Consider the following 19151-nt stretch of genomic DNA (forward strand, 5'->3'; position numbering starts at 1 on the left):
GTAATGAACTTTGAAATGTAAAAATAGGCATCGGGGTTAGTTGAAACTTTTGAGGTGGGGTTAGTTGACACGTGAAAATTGCATAGAAAAATATGGTTAAAAATTTGACTTTTTAAAAATTTGTAACATGTTTACCATTTCTTCAATATTGCTTTAATATGGTTAAAAAGCAATAATACAAGCAAAAACTGCATACAGAAAGTACATTTTATAATATTTTAGGCTTCTCATATTTTGGTCCATGGTGACACTCGTCACCTTGTGTCCAAAGTATTGACCCGAACTCCCACATATCTTATTTATTCATTTTTTCACACTGATTGTATGTTAAAGGGTGCCTTCAAGGGAAGTATAACCCTAACAACACAATAATATTAATTATTTTGAAATTTTTACAAGCTGTGTTTCAACTAACCCCACCCCTGGGGTAAGTTGAAACATAGGGTGGGGTTAGTTGAAACACTTTTTTCAAATTTTCAAATTGGATTATATGAATAATCATAAGCAGGTCCAATAAAGTTTAAGGCTGTATTTGTAGCATGTATGTATATGTTTATACTGATATGGTTAGTGTTTCTTGAAAGTAATCGGTTTGCGTTAAAAAGATGATTTTGTGAAAAATGTTTCAACTAACCCCAATCTCCCCTACTCCTTACCTTGTTAAAAGCCATCATGGAATTTTCTAAATGGCTAATTACCTTTATAAACATTTATTAATATATCTACACATGTTGATTATTAATGTAAAAAAGATTAGTCTGCTGAAATGCTCAAAATAAATATTTTGTGTTTAAAATCAAAAATGACAAGTATTCAGCTCTGAGTCCATTTGTGAACACAAATTTACTGATGTGTGCCCCCCCTAATATGACCACATATTTTTGGCACCAGGGGACCCCCAAAATCGGGGTGTGCGGGCATGGGGTGTGTGTGTGTCGGGGTGTGCGGGCATGGGGTGTGTGTGTATGAATATCCACTCATATTTATAAATATTCTATAATGTTGTTGTGAATGCAAAAAACTTGCTCAAATGACACTTCGGTGAATTGTTAGCATGGTTATTCTCTTTTATCAAACTTTGCTCTGAAGGTACATGAATTTCAGTAAATTCACAATAATTTTTTGTTTTATACATTTGAAAATTAGCGATGATTGTAGTTCCACTCTATATCCACACAGTAACTATCGTGTCATGGATAGTAGATAGCTTTCTCAATCAAATGGCCTTCCTGTAAATTTACAGATAGACCACACTTACAACCTTGAAGTTTTTATAACACGTTTGTGTTTTTTTTCCAGAAATATTAGACATGGCTCATATCGCTTCGTCTCAAATGTCCATTCCTTGGGCGTATTCCAGCTGAATTGACCAAAAAGCTGGTGCATCGCTGTTCAGCTACTCTGAAAACTGCCCGGTGATGTCTCAATTGCTGGCCCATCATGCCTCCACTAAAGCAGAAGAAGCTGAAACTGCTGCCAGCCAGCCTCAATCACCCAGCAAAAATCCCTGTAAGTTGATTTTAACAGATATTTATGTTTTACAGCAGAAAAACAGTCAGTATTTGGCATGTACATGTACAATGACCCAATCTGATCCACTCAAGCCAAAGTCAGATATGTTGACAATTGAGTTATGTTATTACCATTAATTACTATTTAAAAAACTTGCTCAGTATACCTTCACTTGTAACTGATGTTGAAGCCCCAGGTCTCGTGATACTTGGTTGCAAAGTTATGAACATGCCCAGTGTTGCCAATGACTTGCCCATGCAGTGTTGCCAAGAATACCAAAGTTGCCCTGTTTGCTGCTGATGATGCTAAATGTTTTTGCTGTTTGCTGATGATGCTAATTGTTTTTTGAATTATTGACAGTTTTGACGATTGCCAATTGCTCCAAAGTGATCTTAATGCGCTTGTTGATTGGAGTAGCACCTGGGAGTTAAATTTTCATCCCTCCCAAGTTTCAAAACAAAATCCATTTCATTTTGACTATTTCATGAACAACATTAAATTTAGTTCTGTTAAAAATTAAAGATCTTGGAATTGAAATTCAAAATTAGACAAAATTGCCCTGATCAGGAGTGATCTTGAGTTTGGTAGCTCTGCCTCTGGAGTGGTACTAGTGAGATATCCCATTTTCGGTCCTTTATCATTTGGGTGTCTATCGTGCTAGTACATTTAGTATTCTGTTTTAAAATATGTCAGTATGGTACAAGTCAATGTCTGCTGACGAAACTAAGTTGGATGTGGACAACTTTAAGAGTGGTGCCTCTGGACACAATGTTGAGTGCCTGGAAGCAGTGTTCGAAATATGCCTCAAAAAGTTACAGGCCAACCGGGCTTGACCTTAAAAAGTTACCGGCCAGCCGGGCCAGCAACTAGATGCCAGTCAGAAAAGTTACCGGCCAAGCCAAATAGTTACAGGCCAATGGCGGGCTGACCGGCCCTTTTTCGAACGCTTCCTGGAAGGTGTCCAGAGGCAAGCTACCAAATATATTAGGTAAGCTGACAATACTATTTATACATCCTACCCAGTCTCGTTGCGGCTTTTAGCGGGATTCTCAGCAAATTGGAGTCGGAACTAGTGAAAACGTTCCAGTTGAGCAAAAAAATATGGTAGTGTTGAGGTTAAACTCTTCAATTATTTTATCTACCAACTATATGAATACCCACTCGTGTAAATTTTTTCGATTGTTGTACTACTTTTATGTTAGTGGGTCACATTTGGGGTCTTTTGCTTCACACTTCTACAAATTATGTTGAGAGAGCCTTTTTTGATACTCAATTTTGGTCTCCTTGTCAGCACGGTATGTTGCTTTAAAAAGAATTTGTTCATATGAGAGTGCTCATTGGTCATTGCACTCGATTATTCACTCAACCATGCAACTAACAAGGATGTAACATTGTTACTTCCTGCTATTTCCATAGGATGCATTTCCCACTACAGATGTATTTTCTTGCCAGCCACTTCCTTCCAATTATACTAAACACATATCAATTAATTTCCCTCATGCTATTAGAGCTACGACTTAAGCGGGGACTTAAGTTACTTTTATAATGGAAGATATGAATATAAATTGCCATTTTTATTGTTGTTGCTTTAATTGTTTCTGTTGCTGCTGAATGTAGTTATTTTACGGTTGTTGTGTTGCCAACAAATAACAAAGTTAAAAATTATGAGAAAGCAAAAACTTGATGAGTCAACATGTACATAAAAGATATACAATATTCATTTTAACAAGCTGAGTTGTTTGGGTGGTATTATTATAGTACTAGCAATGTCTGTGCAATATAAGCAAACCAACCTTGAATACATAAGAAAGTTCACAGTACAGAGCATAATATCAGTTGGGTGACTTTGCAGGTTTCCATACAATAAGTTCATGCACCCTTTAAATCTAACCTTTGGTTCATGCTATTTACTTGAATGCATAGGAATTTAAAATTTTTCCTTTTGAAACCAGTTTAGACATATATCAAAGTGCCTGTTTGAACATTCCAAAAGATTAATTAATATGGTGTTTCTTGTGTGGCCCCCCCCCCCCCCCAGTGTTTGAAATATGCCTCAAAAGTTACAGGCCAGCCGGGCTTGACCTTAAAAGTTACCGCCAGCCGGGCCGGCAACTAGATGCTAGTCAGAAAAGTTACCGGCCAGGCCAAAAAGTTACAGGCCAATTGTCGGCTGACCGGCCCTATTTCGACCGCTCCCCCCCCTTTAAAACAAGTGTGCAGGTCTGAAAGGGGTATTTAACTGTTTTTCCTGCTTTTTGTTTTAGTATGGGGGTTTTTCATGAGACATTCTCATCAGTCTCTTCTGATTATAAAATGATTGTACTCATTGTAAAACAACATCCAAAAAAGTAAAAAATAACACACTTTTTATGAAAAAATCAATTATTTTAGTTTAATTTCCATTCAAAACGTTTTTCATAAACTAATAAATTTCATAATATAAGCTAATAACTTTTATGAACTATGAATTTGTATTACAGATATGAAAGCAGTATACATTGTACCTGCATAATTTTACAGTTAGCTTGTAAACATAAAAATATAAATTCTCCAAGCATGAAATTATGGGTGTGTGTGCAGATATTATTGTACCAGGTTAAATTCAGGCTCCAGAGCTATAGACTAGTTTTTGGATCACTGCTTTCAGACACTCCTGTATTGCACGTAGTACATGCATTTGCATGTACATGCAGTAGCATGCAAGTCAAATCAAAACACCAAAAACCTGCTAAATAAACAGCACAATACCCTATTGTTGCTTGACAGCCCTAGGTGTGACCTCAAGATCATGGGAATGTTGGTTGTTTGAAATAAATGTAGATCGTAGAGTATATAGCTGCCTCATGCAAAATGCATTTGTTTGTTTGTTATGTAAAACTTGTTGGTCATCGCTGAAACACTGTAATTGGGTCTTGATGGACCTTCAAGAGGCTTCAGCAAAGTGCTCAAGCTACACTTTGGTCTTGTGGTCGGTATGCACAAAAGAGTTAGACTGGGTCTAAAGTTAAGTGGAATTTAGTCCTACAAGGAGAAAGGACATTTTCTAAGATATTTTGTATTATTTTTTTACTTTGCATTAAAATCTTTAGAATTTGCTAGCTGCTCTAGGAAGGAAATAAGAGTAAAGGACCATTCCTGATGGAACTAAATTCCACTTAGACCAGGTCTAACTTCAGACCCGGACCGTCAAGTTTTATTATATGTTCCTGATTTCAGTTACATAGTAGGTATCTTCTTCATAAGCAGATAATTTGCAATTAGATGGCCTGTAACTTTTTAGTAATTATCTTTGCATCTTCTATTTATTGCAGCTGGGCAAGCCCAGAGTTTCAAGTGTCCATTCTTGAAGAAACTGGATGTTCAGAAGAATGTACAGCCTGTCACTGATCCTGACACCATCAGAGTTAATGGAACATCCAAGACCAGGCCATCTGTAGCTGATAAAGAATTTGTCAAAGGTCAGTGCAAGTTAGGTGAAAATGCAAACTTTGTTTGCGGCAGTGGTAATGTAATGTTAGCAAGTGGCTCCTTGAAGAAACTGAATATTCAGAAGGCAGTCACTGATCCTAACACCATCAGAGTCCATAGAACACTAAAGATCAAGTCATTTATAGCTGATAAAGAATTTGTCAAAGGTCAGGGCAAGCTCTGTGTTATAGTTAAAGTGAAGGACAGTTATGCTGGATCATCAAGGTCACATGGGCTATTACATTTGAAATTTGCCATACCCGTGTGAAAGATTTAAGGAAAGTAGTGTCCCATAGAGGGAGTATGTTTTTCAAATGGAATTGGGTAAAGTTAATTATTTTCAAACACCTACTCCCCCTATACATGTACTTCTGCAGCTGGAGTGAGTATTTCAAATGAGAGTTACCAAATTGTCTATTCTATTTGAAACCCATACTCCCTCTAGAAGAAGATTTTAGAGCTAAATCTTCCACAGTGTAGTGTAGTGTAGCAATTGCTCTACTGCTCTCCTTATATCTGATATATAGGAGAGTGATTTTTGCTCTCCTTAGTTGACCATTCTCTCCTTACATTCTATTGTAAATGCTCTTAATCATTGAAGGCTCCAAAAGAGCTATTTAATGCTCTCCTGGAAAGTCCAAAAGACAGTCCCTGCTGCTCATAACACGCCACCATAAAAAGTAAAATGAAAACTTTTCAAAACAATGGTTATTAAACTTTTCAAAACAATGGCTATAGCAAAATAATAAATATTCATAGATATATTGTTTCTCAAAGTTTGGGTATTGGTTTATTGTTACAGACGATGGTTTCTTTGATTATGACAAGTTCATGCAAGGAGAGGTGGATCGTAAGAAAGCTGACCATACCTACCGCATCTTCAAGAAGGTCAACCGCATTGCAGAGAAATTTCCTTATGGTGAGAACTATGCCAAGCTGGACTCCAAGGATTCCCTACCTCCTGGTCAACCTGTGTCTGTTTGGTGTAGTAATGATTACTTGGGTATGAGTCGTCACCCAAATGTTACTACTGCTGTCTCGTAAGTTGGGCTATTCCAGTTGAAATCTATACACCCTTTAATCGTCCACACGGGTAATGTGAATTTCAAATGGGGTTCCACATTATAAATATGCAAGCCTTAAAATGTGTAATATGCATGCCCCTCATAAGCCACAGAACTTTTTAATTGTCTCATAGTCTGTCAAACCTTTTTCATAACTAATGCTGCTACAATATTGGGTTTATTATACATCATCATCATCATCCTTCGGCTGCGGTGCACGTTTCCTCCAGCTACATCGGTCTTGAGCCATTGCTGATAGTTGACCTTACATACATTTTAAATATTTATATAGCGCTACTACATTTAGAACGAAGCGCTCAAAACAAAGCAAAAGAAGAACATGAAGAAAAAAATAAATGAGAACTGCGGACTGCCTGTGAAAGGCTACAAAATCTATGGAAACAAAATGTGACTTTAGAACCCTCTTGCTTTACAACAACTAAGAAGCAGCCCATTGCCATAATCAATCTTGGAAAGGACAAGGCCTCTTTAATATGACCAGATGACTTTGACTCAGCATGCTGTCCGTATCCCCCAAAAGCCGCACACAAAACAACCGAGGACTATGTGTATTGCTAGCTAACCATGGACGTGTGTATCGTGTTTTCATCGCCTAACCACAGACTAAAATGGCCGATTTCTTTTGTGTATGATACGAAACAGAATTTTAGCCATCCACTGCTGACTGTATTTTTTACAAGTATCACACTAATGCATTTAGCATGCATTTGAGATCTATTGCAGCAGTTTGAGACTGTCCTCGGTTACAGGTAAGTCCTGTGTGTGTCCTCGTTTGCAGGTATACACTGACGCACCCGCCCCCCCCCACCCACCCACCCACCCACCCACCCACACACACTTAAATATCATTTGCTTTATTCACAATTTCTTCCTCTTTCAGGAGCAGCATCACTCAAGTACATTTTCAAATAGCATTTTGCTTTATTCGATATACTCTTCCTCTTTCAGGAATGCCTTAAAGCAGCATGGTACCGGAGCTGGTGGAACTCGTAACATTGCTGGTAATACCACGTATCATGAATCATTGGAGCGACTAGTTGCTGAACTACATCAGAAGGAAGCAGGGCTGTTGTTTACGTCATGTTACGTAGCCAATGACTCAACTCTCTTCACCCTGGCTAAGGCATTGCCAGGTATGTATACTATAATGGATAATCCACTCCATACACCCCCTATGGAAGACATGACCTTAATCTACCCTACGTGCATGGAGTGTGAATTTCAAGTGGGGTTGCCTAAATAGGTGAATCCATTTGTAATCTACACTCCCTATTTTGGAGATTAATGTATGTCTGCCATAGGGGGTGTATGGATTTCAACTGGAATTCCAATAGTTGGCAGAGAAGAATGACACTCTCTTGCCCATGATGCATGTAAAATGCATAACACTGAAGTTTATGGAAGTGGCTAATTTCAGTTTGTATGCACTACATGTTTGCCTAGGTAGATGCTCATAAACTTTAAAAGTGTGTGGTTGCATGCCTTGTACTTTGACATACATTGTTCTGAACAGAATACTGTAAGGATATTTAGTGGTATCCATTTTTATCTTCTTTGGAAGAATTTGCAGTTTCTAAGTTTTATTCACATTTTCAAACAGCTGTACATTAAAAGCCTGTGGGTCAGAAATATTTTCTTGGCTTTATAAATTAACAGTGAAAGAGTGAAAATAAAAACCTAGCACAAATGTCCCGCTATGCTATATAGTGTTTGTTTTGTAGGGTTGACTCTTGTTGTATAAACTCTGCGCTCTGACAGGATTGTGTAGGTACATATAGACAATTGGTCTAGATATTCATGAACTGTCAAAATGCAATGCATGCTTGCATGCACATACATTGTCCTTCACTGAATACTTGGATATGGTTAGTTGGGTTGTGCTAACCCTGACCTCCAAGAAGGATATAGGTAACACTACATGTTGGTCTAGATGTTCATGAACTTTAAAAAGTGTGTGCTTTTTTGCACCCCTTGTACATACATTGTCCTGAACAGAGTATTTGTATTATACAATTAGTAATTGGTTGTGTGAACTTTGACCTCTGAGCAGGATATGACATACATCAGTTGTTTGATCAGAATGTGTAATCTCTATGATTAGCATTGACTTGATGATCACATGTATACTGACCTCTAAAAAGGACATGTTGGTGTGTCAATAACATGCACACCTATGTAGATGACGTTAGTGCTGCCAAATTGATAAGAGATTTGAAAATAATTTTATTTTATATTTAGTAAAGGGGACATGCAGTTGATAATGTTATCACCAGAATGGAACTGAAATAGATAATTTTATCACCAGAGGGATTGAAATTGTATATTATGCTATTCCCTTTGAAACCCATACACCCACTGTGGAATCTTAATCTCACACAAAGCTACAGGTAAATTAAGTAATTCTTGGCCATGCTTGAACACTTTGAACGCTAGTGGCTCTGTGATAAACACACATGCACATAGCGATGTACATAAGAAAGCATACACACACCTTACGTTACGTACAGGCTTAGTACGCTACATGAATGCAAAGCTTGGTCAAGAATTACTTAATTTACCTGTAGGGGTGTGAGATTCCAATTGGAGTCACCATCCCCATTTGAAATTCATACTACCTGTGTGGAAGATGAAGGTCTTATCTTCCATTATATGGGGTCTATGGATTTCAACTGGAATAGCCTTTTGCATATCTGGAGATCAGATAACTGATACTGATTTGTGTATCAATCAATGGCCACAGCAATATTCTATTTTAGGATTTAAACTAGCTGGTAAACACACAATAGCCTTATAAGTGCTATGTGTGCATATTAATTTCTTTATATAAAATCATTAAATGTAGTCTTATTTTGCATTGCAACATAAATCCTAAAAATAAATTGGTATAATTATATATCCATGCCTGGGTGGGTGGCGTGGCTGCTTGTAAACATCATTCAATTGTTGCATTTTTGTAGGTAAACTCCGTATTTGCCATGATTTTAAAAAGATAAAAAAGTTCATAGCTCATACCGGAACTGAAACATTTGATTGCAAACCTTAATATCAAACTTTGATGATCTCGGGAGGAGGTTTAAAAAAAGTTTGTTTTCTGTAGGTGGCCCATAAACCAAAATGCAGCATGCGGTTTATTTTAAGAGTCAGTATTTTTGGTAACATCAAATCACAATTATTTAATGTGAAATCAGTGTAGAGTATGGTTAGATATGAAAATACAAATTATAAGAAAATTATAAAATGATTTTCATACCATTTATTATAATTACACTTATAATCTCTTGGGTTGGTGGCAGTGCTTCTTATTATAAACTGAATATTTAAGTAATCTTAGTCATGTCTCTCCTGATTTAGTGTCTAATTTAGTGTGTCTAATTTCTGTTGGTGGTAATATGTGCAATGTATTGTTTTGGTATATTAAGGTTTAATAATGTGATACCCCTCGTCAGGTGGGCACATCATACATTCTCTTTTAATTTTGATGTTTAAGAAGGTATTATCATATTTTTGTTCACACTTGTCTTATATGTATAATTGTCATTGCTATATTACAGGATGTGAGATCTATTCTGACTCTGGTAATCATGCATCCATGATCCAAGGTATTCGCAACTCTAAAGTGCCTAAGTTCATCTTCCGCCATAATGATCCCCAACATCTGGAGGACCTGCTCAAGAAATCGGATAAAGCCACGCCCAAAATTGTTGCCTTCGAAACTGTGCATTCCATGACAGGTAAAAAATTGAATCTCTCCACACGGGTGTCGACTGCAGACGACAAGTTAAAAAAAAATTATTTAATTCAAAAATTGCAGAATAAGCCCCTCATGTCAATGGATTCATCTGTCCCTAGTCTTAAAATGTTCCTATTGTCACAAAACTAACATGTGCCAAGTTTGAATTAATTCGGAGGTCGTCCTGAGGGGCCACCGAGAGCCTAAAGTTACAATGTGTGTTCCTATGTAGTAAAGTTCGTTGACCCCTGTACAATTCCAATTAGAAGCCGATCGAACAATTTAAAGTAGCTGCCATATCAAAACCGTTTGGATTGAAGCTCAAATCTTGGGAGCTAAGCGTACTGATAATCATCTTTGAATCTGTGATGAAAATCCATCTCCAAAGAAATGACTGTGTGTGTTTTATTGTCAAAGCGCCCCACAGTCCATATTCTTGGGAAAATCTATAATTTCTGTCTTAACCAAGTGCTATAATACTTTATTTCACACTGAAAGTTGTTAATATGTATTATATATTGATCTAAAGTTCAGAAATCTGCTTTGTAAAAGTGTAATGACAACCAGGACATCAACATTTGTAACATTTGTAAAATTTGAGGTAAAAATTACCACAAAATGCCTATTTCACTGAAATTTTGTATCGAGGGCGCTTGTGCCAATTCCACACATGCTCATTTTGTTGGTGATTAATTTTTATCACCGATTCGAAGATGATTATCAGTACTATAAGCGCAAAAGATTTGAGCTTCTAAGTCCTAACGGTTTTGATATGGCAGCTACTTTAAATTGTTCAATCGGCTTCTAATTGGAATTGTACAGGGGTCAATGAACTTTACTACATAGGAGCACACATTGTAACTTTAGGCTCTCGGTGGCCCCCCAGGCCGACCTCCGAATTAATTCAAACTTGGCACATGTTAGTTTTGTGACAATAGGAACATTTTAAGACTAGGGACAGATGAATCCATTGACATGAGGGGCATCTGATGCACCCTAATGACCATATGTGACATAATCAAGCGAAATGAGTCGGATGTCGCTAATATTGATTTTGAGATATTGGCAAAGAAAGTGTTAAAATTCTTTTGTTTTATATTGTTTACAGCGATTGATAAATTGACAAAACTTCGCAAAGAAAAGTCGTATCAACATGGGGTTTTCAGTTTCTGAAAGCTCAAAATGTCCTCTTTAGAAACATTTGTGAAACTCATTTTCGACCAGGGTCGACATGCGACTCATTCCCCCTGATCATGTCACATATTTGGAATCAGCATGCAAAATAAGTACAAACAAGCCTAGTATTGGTTCAACTCTAAAGTTCACCTTCCGCCATATTGAGTTCCAACGGCTGGAGGACCTGCTGAAAAAATCAGATAAGTCATGCCCACAATTGTTGCCTAATGTGCATTCCATGGCAGGTAAATATTAATAGTGTCAATATTATTGGCAATGAGGTACATGTAGAATCAAAGAGTACCGACTCCAATATGTTTGCATGTCACTCATGGAGGTTTCTTAATGTAGTCTCCGGAATAAGATGCACGGGCAAACTTCCATTCAAATTTAAGTATGTGGATCTTTTTGTTCTGTGTGTAACATGATGTGCAAAAAAAACGCATGCTAAGCATTGCATACACAACTATTGTTATGCTCAAGCTTAAGATGCAAATTATTGTTTGATTTTGGGCTCTTGCCGATGAATGCTGGAGGTACATTATCTGCCCTCCATGGCGGATTCACCAAAGCATTACGAATTTGTAATCTTTGGGTATAATACTTTTGGTAAAAGGTAAATCGTAAATATGATGGTGTTACTTACTAATGAATATGATCATGTATGCATCACTGAGGCTCAAGGCATAGCAAATAGCTTTGAACAATTATGGAAACATTTTAATAGATTTAATAGAATTTTATAGGAAGTACCTAACTGGTTGTGTTCTTTTGTATAGGTGACATTTGCCCTACCAAGGAGTTATGTGATGTAGCGCATAAGTATGGAGCTATCACCTTTGTAGATGAAGTTCATGCTGTTGGCTTGTACGGGCGCCATGGTGCTGGGGTTGGAGAACGAGATGAATGCCTGGCTGATATGGACATTATATCAGGAACCCTTGGTAAGTATAAACTTAAGGGCCCACTCTTACCTAAATACCAGTTTGCAGCTTTCCTGCAGCCAGCTTGGCTGGGCATTCAATTTAGGAGCTTAAGAATTGTGGCTGCAGTTATAACCTGCAGTTTGGCTGTGCAAGGCTGCGCACTGGAAAATAGGTATGGGCCCCAAGGTTAAACTGATATTTAATGGTTCCTTTACTGAAACATGTATATAGATTGGGCTATTCCAGTTGAAATACATATATGATATACCCCATATGGAAGACTTGACCTTAATCTCCCACACAGAAGTTGTAGATTTTATAGGAATTACCCATTCAGTTAACCCCATTTTGTAATTCACACTCCCTGTGTGGGAGATTAAGGTTATTTAAACGGTCCCTTAAATTGTAACCAATACTCCAATATCCTTTCAATATTGGGTTTTGTGAGGCATTGAAAAAGTTGTGTAACCCGATTTGACAACCTCATCCCTCCCCTACTTTAACCCCATCAAAATTACGGTGAAAGTTCATATTTTTCTCATAACCCCAGTGGAATTTTATAGGCCCTGAATATCTTTCATTTATAGTAGTCTTTTATGAAAAAAAAGGGTAGTTTGGTGGTTTCACCCTGGAAGTTGTGTACTTTGATACACATTTTTGCATCTAGAATCCAATTAACTCAGAATTTAGAATAAGACTGTATGGGTGATGGATCTCCAGCTACAAGTAGCTGAATTTATACTCCATTTTAGAGCGACGAGCAATTGGTTTCTAACCAATGAGGTGGCGCACTTTTAGCTGCGTTGTGAAAGTACACTACTTCGTTGGTCAAATACCAATCGCTCATCGATGGACTATAAATTCAGCTTGAATGTGAGTTAGAAAACACAGTGCTTTACAATCAGACCATTGCACCCACCTTTAACATAAATGTATGTGTCTTTGCCTGTAGGAAAAGCATTTGGTATGATAGGTGGCTACATCGCTGGCAACAGTAACTTGGTTGATATGGTGCGTAGTTATGCAGCAGGCTTTATCTTTACTACCGCTTTACCTCCAATGGTGTTAGCTGGAGCAATGGCTTCAATTAAGGTATGTGGCTGGGTTTGATTATATTTGAAAATAATTTGTAGATAAGGCAACAAAAAAAACTCAACCAAGTGACACAGATTTTTGTTGAATGTTGAATGTTTCCAGATGTTTTGTTTTGGGAGAATTTTTTTTTTTGAAATCTTCTTAAAATCATTTAAAATCAGCCATTTTTTGGTGGGAATTTATTGTTTTGACTGAAAATTTATGGTTATTTTAGCCTCCAGAAAAGAAAAAAAATTGTGACCGACCACCCTACTTGAAATGTCCACCCATAAAACGGGCAGGGTTGGTTTAATCGAATGCAAACCAAAAAAAACCATTATGTGGGAATTAAGTCATTTGGATATTTTAATAAAAGCAACCTGATGAAATTGCTTTAAATTCTGCTTATGTGTACAGCTATATGATATAAAAAATGCACAGCATGAGTTGTCACCAGCATGCACCTCATTTCATCAGAAACATTGAGTCCATTCATAAACCCTAAAATATTAGTAGTAAAAAGAGATCATTAGCTTTGTCGTATTTCTATACAGATATCATAGCCAGTCTGGTTATCAGCTTGTTCTAGGGTTGGCTGCTTGAATTACAATCATGGCTATCATTTTAGATTTGCAGTATTATATTGACTAGATAATAAGATCTATAATTGACTGATTTTGTGCCTAATATATCACTATAAATTCAATATATTATATACATATGTGTTTTGTGTACAGGTTCTGATGGGTGATGAAGGTCGTTCTTTGAGAGAGCGCCACCAAAGTAGAGTCGCGCACCTTGTATGGCAAGCTCCAGGCTGTTGGTATACCAGTGATACACACTCCCAGCCATATCATTCCTGTGCATGTAAGTTTGTAATACTGGGTTCACCTCAAGTTCAGTAGTGACATTGGCGCATGTGTCATCACTATACCAAATTGTGCATGTTAAGACTATCGCGCATAGCATACACAAACGTGTGCAACAATGAACAAGAGCACTTTGTTGGCACGCTTACGGTGCAACGACAAAAAAGCATTGATGTCACTACACATTACACATGCCTGTATAACCAGCCTTTAGGGACAAAATCCTGGTTGTTACGAACTTTGCGCAGTTTCGAAGAGAAACAGAGTCATAAAAAGAACTTATTAAACATTACATTATTATATTGTTTTCGACCCGATTTTCCCATGAAATATTTTTCCTAGGAAGCAACCTTTGTTAATTACACCCCTGAATTTACAGATATCATCCTTTGAGCTCACAGACAGCCTGTATGTAGCTGTTGATGTATTTCTGTTATAAAACTTAGGTGTGTCCATTTAGTTATTCAATTTTCAAAGAGGATGTCATTATTGGGCTATTCCATTTGAAATGCAGGTGGTTTATTTCGAGCAGCTGAAAACATGGGCTTTTCCAGTTGAAATCCATACACGCCCTATGGAAAACATAACCTATAAATGTCCCACACAGGGAGTGAAGATTTCAAATGGAGTCACCCATTCAGGTTCACATTTGAAATTCACACTCCCTGTGTAGGAGGTTACGGTCATGTCTTCCATAGGGGGTGTATGGATAACAACTAGAATAGCCCAATGTTTAAATCCATTTGAATTTTACCCAATTTGGGACCTGTTGGTTTGAAATTCGTATTTCTGAAAATCTGAAATGGCTAAAATTCCAAAATCGGCCTCAATTTTCCTTTATATCTACAATTTGACATGTCCTTTTATTTACATTTTCAGGTTGGCAACCCAAAAGCCTGCACTGAGGTAGCCAATCAACTGCTAAGCAAGCATGGTTTCTATGTGCAAGCTATCAACCCGCCAACGGTTGGCCCAGGAGAGGAACGTCTACGCATTGCACCGACGCCATTCCACAAGCCGGAGATGATGGATCAATTTGTGGATGCCTTAACAGCTTCTTGGAAGTCTTGCGATTTGCCGTTCACTGTCAATGAATGTGCTTATTGTAAGAAGACCCTCAACTTTGAAGAAGCGTCGTCTCTGCAGCATAACCATCAATCCTGTGGGGCCAAAGAAATGGCAGTAGGTGTTGCTTAGCAACAGGGCTTCTCAACCTTTGGTTCACAATCTAAAAACTTGGGTTTGAAACACTCCAAGAATGAAAAAATGGCAAAATACAATGACATGGGTCATTCTGATTTTCAAGAAGATAGGTTGTGTTCCAAGAAAGGTTGAAAACCCCTGGTGGAAGGTTTGGTTTTAAACAGGCCTATGATTTTTTATTTTATTTAGGGAGTGACTTGGTGGTAGGGATTTTAAATAGCAATTATCCTACATGTATCTGTGCCATGTACTAAGAGTAACCAATATATTTAATTTAAGTGTCTTTCTAATGTCAATTAACATTTAATTTTATATGAGAAGAAAATATAAGTTCTTTTGTTTTGATTAGTGCACATCATACAGATATGGGCTATACAAGTTGAAATTCAAACATCCCTTATGGAAGACAGGACTTTAATCTCCCACACAGGGAGTGTAGATTTCAAATCAAGTCACCCATTCAGGTAATCCTACTTGAAATTTCCCTGTGTGGGAGATAAAGGTCATGTCTTCCATAGGGGATGAATATTTCAACTGGAATAGCCAGTTGCATACTAAATACACAGAAGTAAACATGTCACAGTGTCTTGCGTTACAGAATTAAGCTGTAATGTACGTGCAAAGTGTACTGATCAAAACAGAAATGTAATTTATTTTCTATCAAAGTTAACATTAAAGGGAGGGACTTATAAGAACTCCATTCAGTTTACATATTTGAACATATTTACTACATATTTACTTTACGTAATTTGCATGTAAGCAATGTGATCTATTCCAATTGAAATCCACCCCCCGGTAGGTATGACCTTAAATCTCTCACACTGGGATGAAGATTTCAAATGGGGTTTACCTGTATCAGTGAATCCATTTGAAATCTACACCCATGTGTGTGTGGAAGATTAAGGCATGTCTTCTATATAGGGGTGTATGGATTTCAACTGGATTAGCCCAATATGAAGTTATATGAGCCTTTGATTTGATGGAAGCAATAGGGAACACCACATGACACTGACCAAAATGTACTCAAAATGCTGCTTATATAACACCTTACACTTATGTGACGAAAAATTAAACCCTGTTCTCCAGGCGGATGGACTTGTCAAGTAGAGTCAATCAGAATTGTTTTCTGGAAGAGGCTAAATTGCCTTAATAAATCACTGGAAGCTTGAAAAATCTAAAAATTGTGCAAACATAGTTTTTCAAAAATTTCAGTCAAATCAATCCATTTATATAGTGCATAATATAAAATGTTATTAATGGTTGTAAGGAACACAATAAAACAGTGCTTTGTAAAATTGGCTTTTAAAAAGCATGATATTATGATATGATATATTAATTATATTAATAAAGTAATGGTTTGAAGCATAAACCAGTACTTTTTAAAACCAATATTTAAAAGCATATAAATGTTAATTACATTGCTTTGTAAAACAAGTAGTGCAGTATGCTTAATAAATGATATTAATTATATTACATTTTACAGTAAAGGTTTAAAGAATAAACCAGTGCTTTTCCAAACCAGCAAATTCAATTTTATTTAGTGCTTTGTAAAAGAAATATTGTAGTATATATGATATGATAATTATATTACATTAATACAAGTAACCGCAAGATGCAAATTAAATATACACGTTTGTAAACTTGCTAAATTATATACATGTACTTTCTAGTGCATAATGTAAAATATTATTAATGGTTAAAAGAAAACACAAATAAAATGGTGCTTTGTAAAACCAGCTTTTAAAAGCATATTTAAAATAAAATTTAAATTACATTGCTTTGTAAGACAAGTATGCTTAAATATGATATATTAATTATATTACCCGTAATTAATTACAGTAATGGTTAAAAGAATATAACAAAGCTTTTTAAAACCAGCAAATTCAATTTTATTTGGTGCTTTTGTAAAACAAATATTGCAGTATATATGATATATCAATTATAAGTAACATATGCAACAGGCAAATTCAATATTCACAGGCTTGTATACTTGCTCAATTATATACTTTGTTATAAAAGAAAAGTGAAATTGCAAAGCATTATGTTGTACATGCAGCTAGCATATGAGATGCGATCAAGCAAAATCAGTCGATTGTCGGGCAAATGCAAAATTCGGTTTTCAGGTTCATCATATGGGCCATCAATTGCAGACTTTTATTTTGATGAAACACCATCACAACGGTTCCAGAGATATGTCATTTTGGTGCTGCTCAGAACAATAAAATACAAAGGAGGTTGAGCACTATTTATATTGGATGTATCTCAAAATCAAAGACAAACAACTTATTTAACTTGATCACATCACAGATGTGTTATATCCATTTGTGTATCAGGATAATGATGGTGATATTATTAGTTTTACCAGCAGACATTAAACATTAGGCTAATGCAGTTGAAATCCATACACCCTTACCTGAATGGGTGACCCCATTTTAATCTACACCCCCTGTGTGGACATTAAGGTTATGTCTTTCATATGGGGTGTGTGGATTTCAAATGGAATTGCCCATTGCATTGCAGTTGTAAATCGTGGAGAGATGGAATATGGCAATGGCTTTATGATCAAGTTTTTAACATTTATTTGATATGGGACTTACGATTTTCCTAGCAAATTGTTTGACTTTTCACACTGGCTCCAGCGATTTTTAGTAGTTTAGTGTCCCATACAAACCAATGGTTAAGAAAAAAATTGGGCAATTTTTTGATGATTTGAGATGAAATATTTGGCAACCCTGCAGGCAACTGAAATAAGAATCCTAAGGATTTTATCTACCAAAAATAATGGGCTATTCCAGTTGAAATCTATACACTTTATGGAAAACATAGACCGTAATCTCCCACACAGGCTGTAGCTACAAATGAAGATACCCCCTGTGGAAGATTATTTAAGGGCATGTCTTCTATAGGGGATGGATCCAGTGGAGTAATTTACATTGATGAAGTGAAATGTAGGTCTCTGTTGTCTTGTTGGTTCATTGTTAAAATAGTATCAAATAAAATCATAAACTAGGATTTGGTGGCCTTAGTGTGTCACTGTCAACAAATGGTCTAGGACTTGTACTGTGTATGTAGTGGAGCTAGTAATGGGTGAAATCCAAGGATACGCTAACCCTAACCCTAAGGGTTAGTGGTACTGCAGCCCATTATGGTTGCAAAACAAATTTCAGGGGCAGGACCGTGTGAAGGTCCATGGGTATTAGTAGGCATATTTTTATAAGTCTTTTATAGTTTACATAATTAATATGTAAGAATCTGTCTGTAATTAGTTTTACTGGATATAGGTTGCTTCAGGTTATTCCAATTGAAATCCATACACCCCTTATGGAAGACATAACCTTAATTTCCCACACAGATGGGGTAGATTTCAAATGGAGTTATCCATACGGGTAACCCCTTTTGAAATTCACACTCTCTGTGTGGAAGATTAAGGTAGTTTATTCCATTTGGGTGTACGGCAGGGTTGTCACTACACTGGTCGGTGCCGGTCGGTAGTAACCAGCACTCAGGCAGACCAACCGGCACTCAAGGGAATATGAGGACTTGCCAACCGGCACTAAAGTAGAGAAATTGTACTTTTTACCCTAAAAACTGCTGGAAAGTGGCGCATGAGAGTATTTTGGACAAATATCATGGAAATTTAGCCGGCACTAAATTCAGTCTAGTGACAACCCTGGTGTACGGAATCACCCATGTGATGCATTTACTATTACTGCACCTTCTCAAGTAACACATAGTCATGGTTATATGTCAAGTGTTAGCATATAGATTGGTAAGACTTACAATGGATGCAAGATGTAATTGGTTATATGCAATAAATAAAATTATATAAATAGATTGTCATTGTCAAAAATGACACAGTTAATGTAATATGTTGTATTTTATGATAGAAAGGTTTATTTTAAATGGTTTGTGATGGTTTTATGTGTGTGACTTGGTCAAAAGAGCTAGTATGGCTCATGTTATTTTACGATTACTTAGTTTAAATGCTTTTACCTTAACGTCACTGCCAGAAAATAAAATGTTAAACATCCTTAAAGCTGAATTCATGTAATTAAATTGTTACCATTGTTAATATCTGACCAATGAGGTGAAATCACTCCTTGTGACC

The 19151-nt window shown here is 36.6% G+C and overlaps 1 protein-coding gene across 1 annotated transcript; it reads left to right on the forward strand.

Annotated features, from left to right (window-relative positions):
- Positions 1-1310: 1310 nt before the first annotated feature.
- LOC140148042 (5-aminolevulinate synthase, non-specific, mitochondrial-like) lies at positions 1311-17963 on the forward strand. Its single transcript, XM_072169880.1, is given in 12 exon segments — positions 1311-1325; positions 1327-1372; positions 1375-1509; positions 4824-4970; positions 5783-6020; positions 7014-7198; positions 9617-9796; positions 11751-11915; positions 12850-12989; positions 13709-13762; positions 13764-13838; positions 14720-17963. Coding segments are annotated over 12 exon segments (1698 nt in total). The 3' UTR covers positions 15038-17963.
- The last annotated feature ends 1188 nt before the right edge of the window (positions 17964-19151 follow it).

Source organism: Amphiura filiformis, chromosome 3, assembly GCF_039555335.1.
Source record: "Amphiura filiformis chromosome 3, Afil_fr2py, whole genome shotgun sequence".
Lineage (NCBI taxonomy): Eukaryota > Metazoa > Echinodermata > Ophiuroidea > Amphilepidida > Amphiuridae > Amphiura > Amphiura filiformis.